Source organism: Erpetoichthys calabaricus, chromosome 10 (genome assembly GCF_900747795.2).
Source record: "Erpetoichthys calabaricus chromosome 10, fErpCal1.3, whole genome shotgun sequence".
Taxonomy (NCBI): Eukaryota; Metazoa; Chordata; class Cladistia; order Polypteriformes; family Polypteridae; genus Erpetoichthys; species Erpetoichthys calabaricus.
This window is the reverse complement of record NC_041403.2, coordinates 95552112-95573448: the sequence shown is the minus strand read 5'-3', so window position 1 is coordinate 95573448 and position 21337 is coordinate 95552112. Positions and strand designations below refer to the sequence as shown.

General features: G+C 40.3%; 1 protein-coding gene across 1 annotated transcript in view; it reads right to left on the bottom strand.

Annotated features, from left to right (window-relative positions):
- Positions 1-21337, bottom strand: part of znf512b (zinc finger protein 512B) — a 99377-nt gene that overhangs the window by 37309 nt on the left and 40731 nt on the right. Inside the window, exon 5 of the mRNA XM_028811644.2 lies at positions 2006-2229. Coding sequence (XP_028667477.1) covers positions 2006-2229 — 224 coding nt within the window. The remainder of the gene's footprint in view (positions 1-2005; positions 2230-21337) is intronic.

The following is a 21337-nucleotide window of genomic DNA, read 5'->3' as shown; positions in this document are numbered from 1 at the left end:
AAAGGGCTCGAAGGAAGGTAATTCCACACCAGACAAGGGGGTGGCGAGGTGCACTGATCCTCTCTCTTTTTCTACTGCAGACCCATTATGGGAAATTCCGCCTGGCCTCAATGATGTTACTTCCAGTCAGGAGCCCGATGGTGCCACTTTTGGTCCAAACTACGCCATTTCTGGTCACAAGCCTGATAACGTCACGTCTGTTCCAGAAGACGCCCCTTTCGGTCTCGAGCCAGATGAAGTCACTTCTGGTTCTGGTCATAATTACCTCACTTCCTCTGCTGCACTTTAAAAACCCATCACCTCAACCTCAGCAGTTAGTTCTATTTTGGACTCCAACCTGTACATATTTGTACACAAAATTCAATCATTTTGCAGCCAGGATCAATTATACGGGAGGCTGTCCCAAACCTTTTTTTTTGGTTTCTCTTGTCTCATCTTTAACACAGGAAAAAGAATGCTTTATTGTACTCGGTTTTATTTCTTACAATGCAGTGGATTGGCAATCCAAAGGGCCTTGGAAATGTTTCTAAGATAGGTTTCAAGATCAGTCTTTACTAAAATAAGCAAGCTTTGAGAATTAATAATTAGGTGAATAAATGAATGTATGTTTCTAAAATGTTAACACAATTTGAGAATACTCTTTCTCATCTCCCTTCAAGAATGCTTGTTATAAAGCAAGGGGAACTATTCAACTTGCTAAAATGAGGCATCCTGCAAAGAAATACAAGAGACAATGCAGATAACCTAAAAAATATTCTTTCATATATCTATGATGTCCAAATTTTTTTTTCTTTTGTAATTTGCAATTTCCTGTTGACTTCCTGCACAATAAAGGTACTCTTGTTGAGAACTGAACTGACATCGGTAATAATCTGCTCTGTGTTCCATTGTGATTCCCAAGCCTTTGCTGGTTCAATCTGAGTAGTAATGACAATTTCTCTTTTTCCCATGGACGTTTTCACATCATTTGCTGTTGTACAGCACGTCATCATTGAGTTTGATTATATCATTAACATTTTTCTCTCATTCTGCATGAAAAGAGATTAAAAATTTGCTTGACCATCACTACAAACTACATGGGGTAAGTAACATAAAAATGAGCATTCCTTTAAGCATTTTGTATTATCTTCTTTTTTCAGATTGTTTTGTAATAGTTTTTCTATGTTTCCTAATTGTTGCTGATTGCTTTATTCTAATTTTCATCTTTAGATGTTGAGCCCAAGCAGGCAGGCTCATAAACATTGAAGGCACTGTAATCATGTACTGTAAGGGTTTACAGAAATATATAAACAGGCTTTGCAGAGTTCACTGGGATTTTATTCCTCCTGCCAGTAATTTAATGAGCTTTATTTCCTCTTGATTTGATACCCTCTCTCTTTATTATTGATGTATTATTAGACTGACAGATAAAAAGTCATTCATTCTCACCAGTTGGTGACAAGTGTATTAAGTGTACTAGAAGTGATACTGACCAAAACAATGTTCTTGTGTGCTTCCCTTAGATTTACATGCCCCAGCATTGTTACAAAATATTAATAGGAGGTGCTGTTTCTGAATAAACCTCAGGTGTGGTATCTTGAGCAGCTCACATATTTGAGTGTGTTGATTATGTGCTTGTAATGCACCACTAATGTTGACATGCCATTGTCATGGAGAGGACATCAGCATTAGGCAATGATGGTTATCTTGAAAACCTCAAAAAATGTAAATGTTGAAAATGTAGCGAGGAGTATGTAAAATTGGCCTCTAAAACGTAGAAAAGATATTTAGCACATTTACTTATTTCAGTTTTCAGTTCAGTTAAATTTTTAGTCTTTTTCTATTCTGTATTAGTCACAAGTGAATATCAATATTCATGTACTTTTTACAAGTACATAAAGAGATAAAATCTACTCAACTGTAACTACAATTTCATCATAAAGATCACTGACAGAGGGCAGTTATTTATTATTTGCATGAAATGCATCAAGTCCTTGAGTTAGTCTACAAAGCATAATAATCTTACTGTGCTTTGTTCTTTCAGGGTCCTCCTCTTGAAACTGTGTGGGCCAGCCACCTGACTCAACATCAGCACTGCGTGGAGATTTCACAGAACAATCTGATGCATGACTTGACATTTGTTTTGCACCAGAATTTTGGCTGATGTATTCTCCATTCTGAGAGCGCTCCAGCACTTCACAGGATTTCTTCAGTTTGTTTTTTACTGGAGAAAGATTTTTTTCTGCAACTCTACAATGACAAAAATATAAAAATGGCATTTTCACTGTTGGTATGATCAAAAAATGAAATCTGTACTTTACAATTTGATAACAAAACAAATCTTCAAAGCACTATCTGGAAGAAATTTATAATGAGCACCAAAGAACAAATGTATCTAATATTAATATCAAAATCACCAAAGCTGAAACTCCTCTATAAAACAGTGTACAAAAATATCAGAAAAAGATACATGAGGAAGCAAGGTGTATAGGGTGCATGATAGCTCCCATGACTGACAGGAGAAACTAGCAGTTGAATGACTGCATGATGAAACTTCATCTGTGGCCTGCATAATGGACTGAATAAGCACAACATTAAGATGATATTTTATACAAAGAGTGGCCTTAGAACTTTACTTAAGGAACAAAATTATCCAACACCCCTAATCACTCACATGAAAAATATTACTATTTATATGTAATTACATATATAAATAATTTCATATCAGTCTTTCACATTGCTGTTGACAAATTTCACTCTACTGTTCTTTGCAGAACTGCTTTATTTCAGAAGCATGGGTGAGTGTGAGCATACTCTCTTCATTTCAATTCCTGCTACAGCATCCCTATTGGGTTCAGGACCACTTCAAAACTTTAATTTTCTTTCTTTTGAGTCATTCAGCTGTGGACTTGCTTTTGCGTTTTGGGTCACTGTAAAACCCTGTTACGCTTCAACTTCAGGTCACACAAAAATGTCTGCGTATTCTCAATTAAAATATTCTGGAAAACTACCAGATTCTGAGGTGGAAAATCATCCCCACACCATCACAACTACCGTCCTAATGTTCAATTTTACATATAATGTTCTCATTTTTGAATGCCAGACATAGTCAGACCTGTGTCTTCCAAAGAGGTCTACTTTAGACTCTTCAGACTACAGAATATTATTCCAAAATACCTGGGGATAATCCAGGTGTTTCTTTGTAAACATGATATAAGCACGGATGTTTCTCTTGAATAGCACAGGTTTCTTCCTTACTACTCTCATATGAATCCCATTATTCTTCTTTATTCTATTATGGGGTTATTAACACTGTCCTCAGCTGAGGTTAGACATGCCAGCAGATCATTAGCTGTTCCTAGGAAAATCCATAACTGTTCCAAATGTTCTTCATTTTTAGATAATGGGTTTCACTGTGGTACAGTTCAAGTCCCAGAGACTCAGAATTGGCTCTGTAATCCTTTCCTGATTGGTTTGTTCTTAAACTTTTTCCTCACCTCTCTTGTAATTTCCCTGGACTGAGGCATACTGTTCTTCTACAAACCTTGTAGTGATTACTCCACTCTCATGATAAAGGTCAATGCAGTAATCCCTCGCTATATTGCGCTTCTACTTTTGTGGCTTCACTCTATCGTGGATTTTATATGTAAGCATATTTAAATATATATTGTGGATTTTTCGCTGGTTCGTGGGTTTCAGTGGACAATGGGTCTTTTTTCTGGTACATACTTCCTCAGTTGGTTTGCCCAGTTGATTTCATACAAGGGACGCTATTGGCAGATGGCTGAGAAGCTACCCAATCAGAGCACGTATTACGTATTAAATAAAACTCAAATATATTGTGAGCAGGGGGGCAGTTCGCACCCCTAGAGGATACAGATGCTCCTCAAAAAACTCGGAAAGACTACCTTCACATTGCTCCCTTCCTTGCTGGGCTTACTTGTGGCTGCTTTGTTGCGCGATATGCTTCCCGCACGGTGCCTCGCATACTTAAAAGCCCAAACAGCACGTATTGATTTTTGATTGTTTGCTTTTCTCTCTCTCTCTCTTGCTCTGACATTCTCTGCTCCTGACGGAGGGGGTTTGAGCAGGGGGGCTGTTCGCACCCCTAGAGCAGTGGTCCCCAACCTTTTTGACAGCAAGGACCACTTTATTAGATGCAAATTTTTCCACGGACCGGTCGGGGGGGGGGGGGTTGGGGGCGGGGGGCAATGTTGTAGTTTTATACACAATTTACATAACATTTCTATTATTATTAAAGTTATTAAGCAGTTCGCATACGTTTGCAATCTGAGATTTTTCTTTTTTTGCATATAACAAAGACATATGTTTTACATTTGCCAATCCATCACAAACATTAACACTGCAATCTTTTTTTCGTATCTGCCGTTTCTATAGGAGGGTGACAATGAGTTAAATTCCAATGGATGTTTTTCAAATGTTGACAAGCAATAAGCAAAAGGAATCACTGAAACCCACAGACAACAAAAACAGCAAAAAAAAAAAAAAAAAAACCACTACGAGGAAAGTTCGAAGAAAGAGATTTTTTTACAATGTTTCTGTTTGGGGATCGTTGTGCAAACGTGCACAACTGAGCTGCGACCACAGATCTAACTGCTCTGTGGATGATTCGTTCAAGCATTTCAAGGTCACTTCGTTGTAGGCTAATGAAAGCATCTGTTGAATGTACTTCGTAGTAATGTGATTTCTATAGACTCATGTCATATGGGGAAACTGTCGGGACCATAAAAATACTTTGTTATAATAGTCTCTCACCTCGGTCTCTCTCCTCTCTCTGCGCCACTGCAAAGCCCCGCCCGCCAAGCGTTCTGAAAAGTCTGAGTGAGTCGCCGTTGCCGGCAGTTCTCTCGCAGCCCGGCTGTCAGACGGCTGCGGACCGGTAGTTGGCCGCGGACCAGGGGTTGAGGACCCCTGCCCTAGAGGATACAGACGCTCATCTAAAAAATGCTGAAAGACTACCTTCACATTGCTCCCTTTCTTGCTGGGCTTACTTGCGGCTGCGTTGTCAAGCGACATGCTTCCCACAAGGTGCTTTGCATACTTAAAAGCTCGAACAGCACTAATCGGTTTTTGATTGTTTGCTTTTCTCTCTCTCTCTCTCTCTCTGACATTCTCTGCTCCTGACACGCACTCCTTTCAAGAGGAAGATATGTTTGCATTCTTTTAATTGTGAGACGGAAGTGTCATCTCTGTCTTGTCATGGAGCACGTTTAACACTAGAATTACCAGAGCCTACGAAAAAACTCGTAAATCCGTCCCACCTTAAATCGCGTCTTAAAGCCGTTTGCACATCTCCGCCAGAGTCTTTTGTCATCTAAATGTGATGATAAACAAAAGCTACTAGCAGCCAGCTATTCCATCCCCCCACCGACTTAGAATGAACTCCTAGCTCATGCCTTGCCTTGATTTGATTATTTGGGATTGAAGTGGAGTTTTACAGTGGAAATAATTCGAGCGTTATTTGGAATACACGCATTTCATGTGTGTTCCGTTTCTACAGTATAGTAGGCTGTGCAAACACATTTTTAAAACAGAAACGTTTTTCATATTCTAATAGTAAATGACAAAATGTAGGCATAAACTATATAACGTATGAAGCCTGAAGTCCATATATCAAAGAAACACTTTCACAAAAGGTACAAATAAGAGAACACGTGCGCTTTTCTTCAAAAATATAACTGCACAAAAAAAAAAGCCGCGTTAGCATGCCACATTGACACTCTTACTACTACTGCTGCGGTGGCGTAATGGTATCAGCTCCTGACTGGGGATCAGAGGGTGGCGAGTTCGATCCCGCATGGCTCCACTTCGAGAAGTAACCTGCTCTTATTCTTACAATTTTAGAATAACAACATAAATTTCATTTCAGTCTGTAACAGCCGGTGTAACTTATGATACTGGTAAAGGTTAGCTTTTTTTTTTTTTTTTTAATTCACTTTTCATTCTCGCAGTCGATGCATACTAACGCCCCCCCCCCCCCCAAAAGGGTTCTGACACATAAACGCTGGCGAAGCTGCCTTCCTTCGTATCTCACCGTCACTTGATTTTCTTTTTATTCAGTGTTATTGAGTGTTCCTGCCAGTCCCCACATGTTGCTGTATGCTGTTTCTTTTGTACTCCAGGACATGCAGAGGAGAGAATGATTTCACATTATTTATGCTGTTTTCACATAAAGACTGCAGAATACTCGTGATTGCATTCTCGTACCAATGCACTTTTTCCATCACCTTTTCCTGTAAGAAGAAATGTACTCACTTCTCTCTATGCTGTGGTTTCTATTACACACCTGAAAGAGATAATATATGTGAAAACTTCATCGCACTAATGCAATATTATTTGAAAACGAACAGCGTAAGATCAGGTGTGAAAATTTTATGTGAGATACTGGTAAAGGTTAGCTTTTTTTTTTTTTTTTTTATTCACTTTTCATTCTCGCAGTCGATGCATACTAACGCCCCCCCCCCCCCCCCCCCCCAAAAGGGTTCTGACACATAAACGCTGGCGAAGCTGCCTTCTTCGTAGCTCACATAAAATTTTCACACCTGATCTGACGCTGTTCGTTTTCAAATAATATTGCATTAGTGCGATGAAGTTTTCACATATATTGTCTCTTTCAGGTGTGTAATAGAAACCACAGCATTGAGAGAAGTGAGTACATTGCTTCTTACAGGAAAAGGTGATGGAAAAAGTGCATTGGTACGAGAATGCAATCACGAGTATTCTGCAGTCTTTATGTGAAAACAGCATAAATAATGTGAAATCATTCTCTCCTCTGCATGTCCTGGAGTACAAAAGAAACAGCATACAGCAACATGTGGGGACTGGCAGGAACACTCAATAACACTGAATAAAAAGAAAATCAAGTGACGGTGAGATACGAAGGAAGGCAGCTTCGCCAGCGTTTATGTGTCAGAACCCTTTTGGGGGGGGCGTTAGTATGCATCGACTGCGAGAATGAAAAGTGAATTAAAAAAAAAAAAAAAAAAAAAGCTAACCTTTACCAGTATCATAAGTTACACCAGCTGTTACAGACTGAAATGAAATTTATGTTGTTATTCTAAAATTGTAAGAATAAGAGCAGGTTACTTCTCGAAGTGGAGCCGTGCGGGATCGAACTCGCCACCCTCTGATCCCCAGTCAGGAGCTGATACCATTACGCCACCGCGGCAGTAGTAGTAAGAGTGTCAATGTGGCATGCTAACGCGGCTTTTTTTTTTGTGCAGTTATATTTTTGAAGAAAAGCGCACGTGTTCTCTTATTTGTACCTTTTGTGAAAGTGTTTCTTTGACATATGGACTTCAGGCTTCATACGTTATATAGTTTATGCCTACAATTTGTCATTTACTATTAGAATATGAAAAATGTTTCTGTTTTAAAAATGTGTTTGCACAGCCTACTATACTGTAGAAACGGAACACACATGAAATGCGTGTATTCCAAATAACGCTCGAATTATTTCCACTGTAAAACTCCACTTCAATCCCAAATAATCAAATCAAGGCAAGGCATGAGCTAGGAGTTCATTCTAAGTCGGTGGGGGGATGGAATAGCTGGCTGCTAGTAGCTTTTGTTTATCATCACATTTAGATGACAAAAGACTCTGGCGGAGATGTGCAAACGGCTTTAAGACGCGATTTAAGGTGGGACGGATTTACGAGTTTTTTCGTAGGCTCTGGTAATTCTAGTGTTAAACTTTTGAAAAAGAGACAAATGTTTGTTTGCAGTGTTTGAATAAAGTTCCTGTCTCTCTACAACCTCCTGTGTTTCTGTGCAAATCTGTGACCCAAGCATGACAATATAAAAATATACCATATAAACATATGGTTTTTACTTCCCGGAATTTCACCTTTCACGGGGGGTTCTGGAACGCAACCCCCGCGATGGAGGAGGGATCACTGTATATGAAGAAGTTTAGATTCAGAAGGGCTGGCAGGGTTCAGTCAGCCCAGCCGAGTCTATGTATTGTAAGGTTTCTAAACTCTTTTGGGACTCCCTCAATGGGACGACACGCCGAACAGCGTCCCGAAGTGCGATCGCCACGTCTGTGGAAGACAAGTTTATCAGTTGCCGGGGCAAACTGCCAGCTCCCAACACTGCAACAGCTTGCAGCTAAAGCAGATCCAAGTCGAGCAGTCTTGCTATATATGCGCTTGCTGTCGATGAGTGATGCAAGGAACATTATACGGTAAATGCAGGAAACAGTATTACTTGGTCGCTAACCTGGCCACGACCCTGCCCGATTGCATTGTCTGTATATAGGAGAATGGTAGATACCACTAAAATAAAAAATCATGCTGTTCCTGTTTCAAGCTGAATAAAGTTGGCTTTGCTAAAGTACTGAGACTCACCCTCGTGTTTTGGGGTGCAAGACAGGGACTCACACGTCACATGATACCAGGAGTGGGGTCCTTGCACCGATGGATCTCCAAGAAATACAGCAAAACCCAGAGCAAGATGAGGCTCCGGTGGCCACCGCTGCCTTGGCGTGGCCACAAGATGTGCTGCCAAAGATGGCTTCATCAGACGACCCTGAGTGTTTCCTATTCTGCGTTGAATGTATGGCAACATTGATGCGCTGGGACAGGGGAGCCTGGACAGCTATTTTAGCCCCATTTTTAACTGGAGAAGCCCTCCAAGCCATACGGAATATCCCTCCGGAAAAAGCTTGATGATTATGACTACCTAAAGCAACAGATCCTCCCCCGCGCAGCTGTAAGCCCGATGGTCAAGGGGCGCCAGTTTCAGCTGTGGGATATTGATCCGGATCGCCCTGTATGAGGACAGATCCAGGGCTTAATGGACCGGATTCAAAGCTGGATCCGCGGACACCCTTTAGAGCGCATTGTGGAGAAGCTTGCTATTGATGCAGTTCTGTCAGGGACAGACGAGAGCCTTTGTGATGAAATGTTATGGAATGACATACACTCGCTGCTAGATCTGACCTGCAGACTAGACGGTGCACAACCCACCTGGAAACAACTGCTACCCAGGCTTGACCCTGATTCTGATCCAGCCAGCACAAACCTTCAGGGTTGCCAGCGCCACAGCTAGAAGACCATGAGTGTGGACACCATAGTCAGACTAAATGCAGCTGCTTTCACTGTGATCACTTGGGACATCTAGCTCAGGAATGTCACCTCCCACTTGTGCAAACAATGGCTATCGGTCTGGCCTAGGTATGCAGCTCACAAGTTTTCCCCGAGATGTTAAAGGAGTACAATTTTAAGGTCTCTATTACGTTGGCTGCACAGGAATGCTCAGCAGTGTTGGACTCTGGTAGCGACTTCTGTGTAGTCCGCCATGACTTGATCCAGCAGACTCCTTATAAGGCCACAGACAAAGTAAACATCCACTGCGTCCATGGGGACATTAAAACATATGAGACTATATTACTCCCTCTGAAATTTAAAGGGAAGAAGTTTAAGGTTAGGACTGCCATATCCAACACCTCACCCTGCCCACTCCTAATAGGAAAAAGGAATGCCCTCTTCCCACAGGTTTTAGCCACCTGCAGAGCACCTAACCCTGTACTGGATAGAGTGGGGCTCACCACAAAAAATGTAAGTCAAGAAAATGGGTTTGAAATTGAACTGGAGTTGTCCAGTGAGCTGGGGGACGAATCTTCAAGTGAAGACCCTGGACAGTTGGCAAACTTTTCCACACTGTCCCAAACGAAAACGAAATAGCAGTGAGAGGCGAGTGCAATGCTGCATCGAACAGGGTAGCAGTGGGAGGCGAGTGTGATTCTGCATCAAACACGGAAGAAGCAGAGACTGGCATCCAGGTGGAGTTTGCTCACCCACAATGAGCCAATAACAACTTGGATATTGCATCCAGACAAGCCCACATCGCAAATAACTTATTATCGGGTGACAGAAGACCCAAATTTTAAAACACTTAACTTTTTTACTTAAGGATGGTTTTCTGTATCGTGTGATTTCTGATTGCATGGGTGATGGGTATATCAAGCAGTTGGTAGTATCAAGTGAGCATAGAGAGAAGGTATTAAAAATTGCTAAAAGTCACGTTTTGGGGGGTCACCTTGGCACAGAAAAGACTAGGAAACGCATTTTGAAACGCTTTTATTGGGTGAATATGGGCCGGGATATGGAACGATTTTGTAAGGCCTGTCCCGACTGTCAAATAGTTTCCGCTCACAGACCCGCCAGGACACTCCTGGTACCGATGCCTATTTAAGGCATCCTCTTTGAGAGGGTGGGATTAGATATTGTTGGCCCGCTTCCAAAGAGTAAAAATGGCTTTCAGTATATGCTCGTGTTAATCAATTAGACCACAAGATACCCGGAAGTAGCAGTTCTGTGACGGGTGGACACCAGAACTATTGCAAAAGCACTCTCGGATATGTTCACATATATTGGTATCCTTTATGAAATCCTCACTGATCAGGGCACACCCTTTATGTCTCGCATCATGAAGTAGCTATGCAAAAGTTTTGTAATTATGCAGTTACACTTCATGGTTTATCATCCGCAGACAAATGGTCTGACTGAACGATTTAATAAAACCCTAAATCCAAAAGTGGGTAGTAACGAGTTACATTTACTCTGTTACATTTACTTGAGTAACTTTTTAAAAAAATTGTACTTCTAAGAGTAGTTTTACTGCACCATACTTTTTACTTGAATACATTTATGAAGGAGAAACTCTACTCATACTCCACTACATTGGGCAACACTCGAATTGTTACTTTATTTCCGTTAATTATGCTATATATTTTTGCCAAAGAGAAGCCGCCAGTGGATCTACCGGCGCATATTTTTTAGCTAAAATTCCCTAAACCGTTTCCCATTCATTCTTTATGGTAGTGCTAAACCACTACCAATGCGATCTATTTTCTGCCATTTCCGTTTCGGGGGGACGCTGTTCTGCACTTTTCGCTGCCCTGCCTGCCTGCTGCGTCTGCTTTCATAGACGTGCTGGGGCATTTTTCTTTTCTTAAGTAAATCGTTAAGTTTAAGATGTCGATCGCGGTTATTTCTGTTGATTAATTCATGCTTTCATTGATTATAGCATCAAGTGGTCGCTATTTTTGCCTGTTGTATACAATCTATCTAGCGTCTTTCACATCTGTCTCCACTCACACTGCATGCAGCGTGTGTCCACTGATATATGATTTAATGTATTTCTTTTTGACATAATTCTCCGAGTTGTAAAATACATATACATTATATATAAAACGAAACTACTATATAGCTAATACTGTTATGTATGTCTAGTGCCTTCTCTGTCTGCCTATTATATAAGGGCCTTCCCTATCTATCCGTTTATCTAGTGCCTTTCACATGTGAATGTACTCTCACTGCCTGCTTGCCTTTCTGCAGCACCTGCCATATAGTACCTTTCACATCTATCTATCCCTCTAGCTGTTTGTCTCCTGACAGTTTTATATCTTCTATTATATAATGCCATCCCAGTTTATCTATCTAGTAACTTCTGTGTCTGTGCATTATTCAGTGATCTGTCTGGCAGTGTATGTCTTACAAATAAGAACAGTTATAAGGACACTTGTTCATGTTAATTGCAGTCTCAATTTTTAATTTTTTTAAAAAGAGCATCCCACATCTATTATACAGCGACTTTCCTATTTATCTATCTATCTAGTGCCTTTCAGATCTATATGTACTCTAACGGCCTTCTTGCTTTCCTGCAGCATAGCATGTGTTGAATAATAAATAGACAATCATTTTTCATTTATTTTATTGACATAAATCTCAGATACACACACACAAATATACTGTATATATAATATAGCTGATGCTAAGATCTATCTGTCTAGTGCTTTCTCTGTCAGTTTTCTTATATAGTGCCTTCGCTGTCTGCCTATTATACAGTGAATTCCCTGTCTATCTGTCTATGTAGTAGTAATAATATTATTAATTTTTGGTTTCCCTTTCTGCCTAATATATAGTGCCTTTCCTATCTATCTGTCTTATATAATGCCTTTCATGTCTGTCTATCTACCTACCTATCTAGTGGCTTCTCTGCCTGTATATTTACTGTATACCCTGTTTTTTTCTGACAGTTTTGTATCTGTTATACAGTGCCTTCCATATCTATCTGTCTGTCTAGTGCTTTTCACAGCTACATGTACTCTCACTATCTGCTTGCTTTCCTAAAGTATTTGTTGATTAATAAAAAGGCTGTACCGTTTTTCATTTAGTAGTGCTTTCTCTGTCTGTCTTTTATACAGTGAACTCCCTATCTATTTATATAGTAACAGTAATTTTATTATTATATAGCAGCTTCCCTGTCTGCCTATCATATAGTGCCTTTCCTTCCTTTCTATCTATATATCTATCCCCTTAGCTGTTTTTTATATATCTACTAGACAAAGAGCCCGTTTCGACAATGTAAGATGAAACGGGCACGAGTTTGTGTCAGCAGTGTATGAAGAACAAATGATAAGTAACGAAGAAGTTGTTTTGTAATGATTGTAGTCCGCTTTACTCATTACTGTACAGGCTTGTACTGTTAGTTGATGAATTTTCCAGGCCTATAGTATAATATTGATTGATGAATGTTCCAGTACAATATGGAATAGTAATAAGTATAAGCAACACAGACCTGATAGAGGTGTATTGAATGAATGCATAATTGAATCAGAATGCGAAATTAGGTCCCAAGCTGTAGTCAAAATTGCCTTTCAGGCCTCTAGAGCTTTAATCGAAGTCGCCTTTCTCTTTGAATTTTTGTGGCCGTAAATCTGCCGCCTGCCGCGATGTTGGGGTTGGATGTCGGTCTTGTAAGGTTTTTCGGGCAGCTGCGCAGAAGGCGACTGCGCATTCGGCTTCGGACGGACGCGAGTGAGTGAGTGAGGAGGCAGGCGAATTATGTATTAAGATTATACAGCTGCCTTCCCTGTTTATTTATATATCTAGTGACTTCTCTGTTTGTCTGTCTCTCTGTTACACAGTGCTCTGTCTGTCTGTGTGTTATGGATCTTAAAAATAATGCATGTCTTATGGATCTTAAAAACAACAGTTATAAGGACACTTGTTCATGTTAATTGCAGTCTCAATTGTTAAAAAATATTTTAAAAGGAGCATCACACATGAAAATATAACGATCTCATTAATTGACAGTGCATACTGATTTATAAATTTAATGTCAGTTTGAAATTAAAAAGAAATAAAAAATAACACTTTCTCCCTAGCGGGTGATCGAACTTGGGTCTCTGAGGCATGGCAGGCCTGCTGCACTCTGATTGGCTGAGCAGTCTGTGTCAGCTATCCGCGACTGGCCCTTTAAGTGAGACTTCTTGTACGTGCACAAGCTGCCTTGTTCTAATGTTATTTTCTATCAGCTGTGCTATTTGGAGGGCAAGTGAATATGCAGTATTATACTGTCATATCTTGTCACTGTAAGTAGTTTGCACTGTTCAAACATACAGTGGAACCTCGGTTCACGAACGTCTCGGTACACGTACAACTCGGTTTACAACCAAAAAGTTCGCCAAACTTTTGCCTTGGTTCACGACCACACACTCGGTATACGAACAAGCCAGTTTCCCTTTCGGTTTGTGCGTGACGATGATTTCCGCACGTGTTGCATTGTTCTCGGTCAGATGTGCGTGCTTGCACGTGCGTGCGTACTTTTGCTGTGAACTCTTTGTGCTCTATTTCATTTCCCTTCCGGTTCGTGTGCGCCGATTACTGTATTTAAGTACATGTTCAGCCTCTCCCTGTTCATTGTTCTCAGTCAGACATGCGTGCTTTACCTGTTAACTCTTTGTGCTCTACAGTATTTCGTGTGCTTTTGCAGTTAACCATGGCTTCTAAGCAAGTGAAGAGTGGTGAGAAGAAAGTGTTGCAATGTTACTTTTCTCTTTTTTCAAATGTTTCTTTTTTTCCCTGTGCTTAAAACTCATTTAAAAAGAGTGTTTACAGCAATCGGGTTATAATGCTATTAGCGTAAACTCCTGCAATGTTACTGTCTTGGTTGGATTTTAAATAAAGTTTGGATTTGTTCAAATGTTCCTTTTTTCCCCCTGTGCTTAAAACTCATTTAAAAAGACTGTTTATAGCGATCGGGTTGTAATGCTATTAGCGTGAAGTCCTGCAATGTTACTGTCTTGGTTGGCTTTTAAATAAAGTTTGGATTTGTTCAAATGTTCCTTTTTTTCCCCCTGTGCTTAAAATTTATACAGCGATTGTAAGGCTATACCGCGAACTGTTGCAATGTTAGAGAGAGAGAGAGGGGGCTCGCATGCTGCTGAGAGAGAAGGCTCGAGTGCTGCTGAGAGAGAGAAGGCTCGTGTGTTGCTGAGAGAGAGAGAGAGAGAGAGAGAGAGGGCTCGCGTGCTGCTGAGAGAGAGAGAGAGAGAGAGAGAGAGAGAGAGAGAGAGAGAGAGAGAGAGGGGCTTGCGTGCTGCTGAGACAGAGAGAGCCTGCGCGTGCAGCTGAGCAGGGAGCCTGGGTGTTTGTGTCAGTGTTATTCAATGTTTTTACATTAGTTTACTATTACACTGTGCATTCTACGGTTTAATGAACTATATTTGTGCTTAAAAATCTTTAAAAAAATATATTTACATACAGTTCGTACGGTCTGGAACGGATTAATTGTATTTACATACAATCCTATGGGGGAAATTGATTCAGTTCACAACCAAATTGGTTTACGACCAGAGGTTTGGAATGAATTATGGTCGTGAAACGAGGTTCCACTGTACATGTTACCTACTGTATTGGCTTCAAAAGCTTTGTTGTGAAAAACTGACATTTGGAACTTTGTGTTATTTGTGCATCTTTATTTTGTAAAGATGTTATTTATTGTTACTCAATTTTTTATTTTATTATTTGGAAATAGCAGAATTTGCACATTATATTTTTGTCTGTCTTATTATAACATTTCTAAAAAATAAATCATTTATTATGATCAAACAGTTACTCAGTACTTGAGTAGTCTTTTCACCAAATACTTTTTTACTCTTACTTGAGTAATTTTTTGGATTACTACATTTTACTTCTACCTGAGTATGTAATATTATTTTGAAGTAACGCTACTCTTACTTGAGTACAATTTTTGGCAACTCTACCCACCTCTGCCTAAATCAGATGATTTGACAGGTATGTTTTGCATATTTATCTTTTAAAAGGAATGGTATGACCATAATGAACTCCTGGTCACGGCCGCAGCGGCCCCCGAGACTGAGGTCACCGTTGGGGATGATTTAACTGACACTCAGAAAGCGGAATTGGTATCACTGATCAAGGGGATCTCGGATGTCTTCTTGGCAACACCTTGCCATTGCAGAACACAGGATTATCACTCCACCTGGTGTTATTATACAGGTACCCGTGTATTGCTTACTAGAGGCAACAAGGAAAGTGATACACAAGGAAGTCCAACAGATGCTCCAATTAGGTGTTATTCGGCCAAGCAAAAGCGAATGGTGGAGCCCAATTGTACTCTCAAAGTAAGACGGTTCGGTTCATTCTGTATTGATTTTAGGCGTTTGAATAAGAGAAATCTGGTTATGAGAAAACCGCGTTTGCCACTCTGGAGGGGTTGTTTGAATTTATGACACTCCGTTTTGGTCTCCATGGCACACCGCTGACCTATCAGCAAATGATGGATGAGATCTTACGTCCCCATTCCGCGTAACCAGGTGCTTATCTTGACAATGTGGTCATTTTCAGTAATAACTGGGAATCTCATCTTGTCCATCTTCGGGCTGTGCTTAACAGTTTACGGCTAGCAGGGTTGATGGCCAACCCTAAGAAATGCAAGCTGGGTATGTCAGAAACCCACTATGTGGGATATTCCATGGGGAAGGGGTTGGTCAAGCCTCAAACAGACAAGGTGGGGGAGGTGCTTGCATATCCGTGCCTTCCTCGGGCTCGCGGGGCATTACAGGCAGTTCATTCCCATTTTGTGCATCGGAACACCCGCCCCCCCACTTACTGACTTGACAAAGGGTGGAAAGAATCGAAGTGTTGTCTGGACCGAGCCATGTGAGAGAGATTTCGTGGACCTAAAAGCCACTTTATCATAATTCCCGGTTTTGCGCAATCTAGACTTACGAAGGAATTTATTCTGCAAACAGATGCTAGTGCTTTCGGTTTAGGACCGGTGCTCTCACAATGTTTTGAGGGGGGAGAACACCCCACCACATTTTTACCCTGGTGACTGACAATGCCTTGCTACAATGGCTGTACAAACTGAAGGATACAAATGCCCGGCTCACCCAGTGGTCTATCAGTTTGTAAGCTTTTTGCTTTTTGATGTTCGCCACCGTCCTGGGGCTGCACACACCAATGCTGACATTCTCTCCCGCCTAGCTGAGCCTAGCTTGGACGGTCGCTTTGCCTACAATGGTGTGAACAAAGCTGGGGGGGGAGATGTAAGGTTTCTAAACTCTTTTGGGACTCGCCCCAATGGGACGACACACCGAAGAATGTCCCGAAGTGTGATCGCCGCATCTGTGGAAGGCAGTTTATCAGTTGCCGGGGCAACCACTGCCTCCCAATGCTGCAGCGGCTCACAGCTAAAGCAGAAACTCTATAGGTGCTTGCCGTCAATGTATGATGCAAGAAACATTATAAATGCAGGGAACAGTATTACTTGGCCACTAACCTGGCCACGACCCTGTCTGATTGCTGTGTTTGTGTATAGGAGAATGGTAGATCACGCTAAAATAAGGAATTGTGCTGTTCTTGTTTCAAGCTGAATAAAGTTGGGTTTGTTAAAGTTTGTCACAGTATCAATTAATTTTGGTGAGCTGTTTTCGGAAGTTAAGTAGCTTTTCACGCGTAACTTTATTACTTAAATATATGAAATAGCAATTTAAAAATGGCATTAAAAACTTTATCTCATTCTTTTTATCTAATGTTACCGTGGCATGCAAATGTTTTAGCACCCTTGCTTAAAACATCTGTTACTGTGATTAGTTAAGTGAGCAGAAGATGAACTGATCAACAAAAGACAAAGTTAAAGATGACACACATTTCTTTAATATTTTAAACAAGATTACATTTTTATTTCCATCATTCACAGGTACAAAATACCAAAAAAATGAAAAGGGCTGGAAGCAAAAGTTGAGCGCCTGACATGGTCAGTACTTAGGAACACCCCTTTGGCAAGTACCACAGCTTGTAATTGCTTTATGTAGCCAGGTAGGGCTCTTTCGGTTCTTACTTGGGGTTATTTGGCCCATTTGTTCTTGTAAAAGGCTTCATTCAGATTCTGCAAGATTCTTGAGCTGTCTGCCACGCATTGCTCTTTTGAGATCTTTCCACAGATTTTCAATGTTTGGGCCTGGGGACTACAAGGGTCATGACAAAATTGTCATCTTGTGCCTCTTGAGGTATTCCATTATAGATTTTGAGGTGTGTTTCTGAGCATTACCTTGCTGTAGGATGTATCCTCTTTTTATCTACAACTTTTTTAAAGATGGTATGATGTTTGGTTCCAGAATTTGCTGGTATTTATTTGAATCCATTTTTCTCTCCACAAAAGACATGTTCCCTGTGAAACTGGCTGTAACACAAGCCCAAAGCATCCACCCCCATGCTTAATAGTTGGAGAGGTGTTCTTTTCCTAGACCCTCTGTTCTCCAAACATACCATTGTACTTTGTGGCCAAAAGGTCAGGCTTGTTTAGATGTTCATTTGCAAACTTCAGGTATTGAAAATTTGTGGCTAGGATGCTGACTCTACCATGAAGGTCTTATAAGTTCGGGTGTCACTGCACAGTACAACAGTGCACCGCCACTCAAGAGTCTGCTAAATCTTCCTGAAGGTCTTATGCAGTCAAACCGGGGTTTTTAGTTGCCTTTCCAGCAATCCAATAAGCAGTTCTTTCAGAAAGTTTTCTTGGTCTTCCAGACCTTAACCTGACCTCCACTGTTCCTGTTAACTACCATTTCTTAATACTATTATGAACTGAGGAGACAGCTACCTGAAAATGCTTTATCTTCTTGTAACCGTCTCCTGCTTTGTGGCATCAATTATTTTATTTTTCAGAGTGCTAGTCAGCTGCTTAGATTAGCCCTTGGCTGCTAACTGTTGGGACAAGGTTTGAGAATTCAGAGAATTTATATGGCTTTCCAAATTGCATCACCTAGGGTTTCCTAATGATGATTGGGAATAAGCCATACCCCTAACAAGCTAATAAATGTCTGAGACCTTGGTAAAAATTATCTTGGGGAGCCCAGACTTTTGCATGATGCTCCCTTCCTCTTCTCACTGTTCAAATGTACAAAACAAAAAACAATACACGAGTCATCCATAAATGCTTTAACATAAAAACTAAAATACCTTTTGGTGATCAGTTCAACTTCGGCTCACTTAACTATTCACAGTAATAGACATTTCAAGCAAAGTTGGCAAAACTTTTGCATGCCACTGTATATTTTGCTAAAATATCTTAAGCTATGGGCGGCACGGTGGCGCAGTGGGTAGCGCTGCTGCCTCGCAGTTGGGAGATCTGGGGACCTGGGTTCGATTCCCGGGTCCTCCCTGCGTGGAGTTTGCATGTTCTCCCCGTGTCTGCGTGGGTTTCCTCCGGGCGCTCCGGTTTCCTCCCACATTCCAAAGACATGCAGGTTAGGTGGACTGGCGATTCTAAATTGGCCCTAGTGTGTGCTTGGTGTGTGGGTGTGTTTGTGTGTGTCCTGCGGTGGGTTGGCACCCTGCCCGGGATTGTTTCCTGCCTTGTGCCCTGTGTTGGCTGGGATTGGCTCCAGCAGACCCCCGTGACCCTGTGTTCGGATTCAGCGGGTTGGAAAATGAATGGATGGGTGGATCTTAAGCTATTCATTGTGGCAAATACATAAAATAGAGGGTATCAGAAAGGGGACAAATACTTTTTCATAGCATTGTATACATGTGTGTACAAGATTGACGAGTTTGGAAATTTTGCCAAAAATATGAGGGGTATATGGTTGCTCAGTTCAGGTCACTCATAAACCACAGGAGGAGGATGAAGACACAGGCACAGTAAAAGAATACCACCAATAACGATATTCAGTAATTTTTATATAAAGTATTCAGTAATTTTTATATAAAGCTAAGAAAGAAATGTTATTAAGATAGAAAATTATTTGAACAAATCAGCATAAGGCATCTAAAAGTCAAAAAACAGACTGGGACTGTGGCATTCAAGGTTGGCTCTGACACCCCTGTCACTACTTGCACCCAGAACTGTCAATAACATGACTGGGATAAGCCATGAAATAACGACATTAAACGCATCAAAGGCTGGTGCAGAATGCCAAATTGCTTTAATTAATCCACAAAATAAAGTGCAATAACAAAAGCAGTCCATTAGAAAAAAATGAATTAATTAATAATCCAGCTATAAATACAGGTGATCACCTCAGGGTTAAAGCCAACACTAAATATTCCAATAAAACAAGATTAAAATCCTAGGCAGAATCTGTCCATTCTTTAACACAACTGCAAGCCTAGGTGCTTCTCTCTACAACAGCTCAGCTCCTCAGCTCACTGTTTCTAATCTAAACAGCACAAGAGTATATCAATTGACAAGCACAGTTAACTTTCAAATCAGGTTTAAGTCCTAGCCACCAGTTCTTTAGTGTATGCAAGGCATTAAGCCTTGTTCCTTTCTCCTATAAGCCGCAGTTCCTCCGGCATCTGTCAGAGCCACTTGGAGCATTCGGTCGTTCCTGCTCTATGGTATACTCGGCAGGAGCAACCTCTCTGCCCCAACCCCTTGCCCTTTCCACAATTGCACTGGCTCCCTTACGAACTTTCTATTCTGGTTTTGTTTTCATTTTAACCTCCAATCACTCTTTCCTCCCTGCTTCCTTTTCAGGCTCCTTTTATACTATAATTGGGCGAGGTGCCTCCCAATTCCTGTACTATTGTCTGCCAGCAATCATTAATTAATCCCTACATGTGTGCCTTGCACCACTGAGCCCTAACAAATCTTATTTTTTTTTTATTCTGATCCTAAATGCATCATATCACAGGGACCTAAACAATTGTACCAGTAATGCTAAGCAAAATAAAAGGAAAAATTAAAAACAATATATTTTATCCCCTCAAGTTATTATAAATATTGAAACCATATTTAAAATCATAGATGTTATTCCCCTAAATGCACTGAGATTTTTCAGTCGAAAAAGGAATCATATCTAAAAACTGCACTGAATATAACTACATTAATAATACAACCATCACTCTCCTCAAGGAAGACACTACAGTATGTATGCTAATGTAATCAGTAATGTAATAAATTGTTGAGCAAAGAAGAAAGAAAGAAAGAAAGAAAGAAAGAAAGAAAGAAAGAAAGAAAGAAAGAAAGAAAGAAAGAAAGAAAGAAAGAAAGAAAGAAAGAAGAGTTGGAAGAGCATTTGACAAGGTCATTATTGGACTTGTTTGAGAAGGTGTACTAGGATTATTACTTTGGCTAATTATAATAACACATACATAGTGTTATTGACATGTAAAGTGTTGGATAGGACTTCTTTGTTGTTTTTGCCTGCTTTAAAAGGGACTTTTAATTTTGGCAATAAAAGGGTTGTTCAGTCAAGTTGTAAACCAGACTTTGGTGTAGTGTATATCCCTGTAAAGATAACACATCTATCTAATGACAATCAGATTGCATCAGACTGTTCTTTAACAGCATCAGACTGTTCTTATATATATTGAAGATAAGGATGCCCGACTGCCAATTAATATTGGATGATTTTCACTAAAAAAAGACTATCAGTGATCGGTAAAAAAACGTCGGTCACACAAAGCGATATTTTCAGTACCTGCTATTCCAGTGTATTTTTTTTTCTTTTGCAGCAAACTTCCTGCAGTGTAAACAAAAAGTTGTGAATGGAAGCTTGTTTTATCAGTGATCGAGAGGCGATTGGTTTATTAGCCTTTACATTAAAAAAAGTGGACTAATAAACTGAAAAAACATAAATCGGAGAAGTCATCCTGTGCAACAAGACAAATGCCAAGAAAAAGGTACTTTAAGCAATTCAGACCTTTATTTTGTCATTTAAAATAAAATGGACACCGCTTGAGTTGGGACAGCGAGCTTTAAAATGCAGCAGTATACAGTTTTAATTGGAAAAAGACAAGATAAACACAAATTTAAAATTACTGCTTAGTAAACAATAAGAGTTTTTAAAGATTTGTACTGTGTTTATTATTTGTTGCTGTGTGTCATAGAGCATAGGTTCTCGTAAAAAATAACTATTACATATTCTAGAAAGTTGATTCTGTTCTTCTGGACATAGTTTTTTCCGCAGGAGATACGTTACATCACTTATCCAAGTGACTTCCTCAGTCTCAGTTGACTGTAGGTTTCTCCAACCTTATAAAAGTACCTTTGCATAATGACTGCAACTGGCACC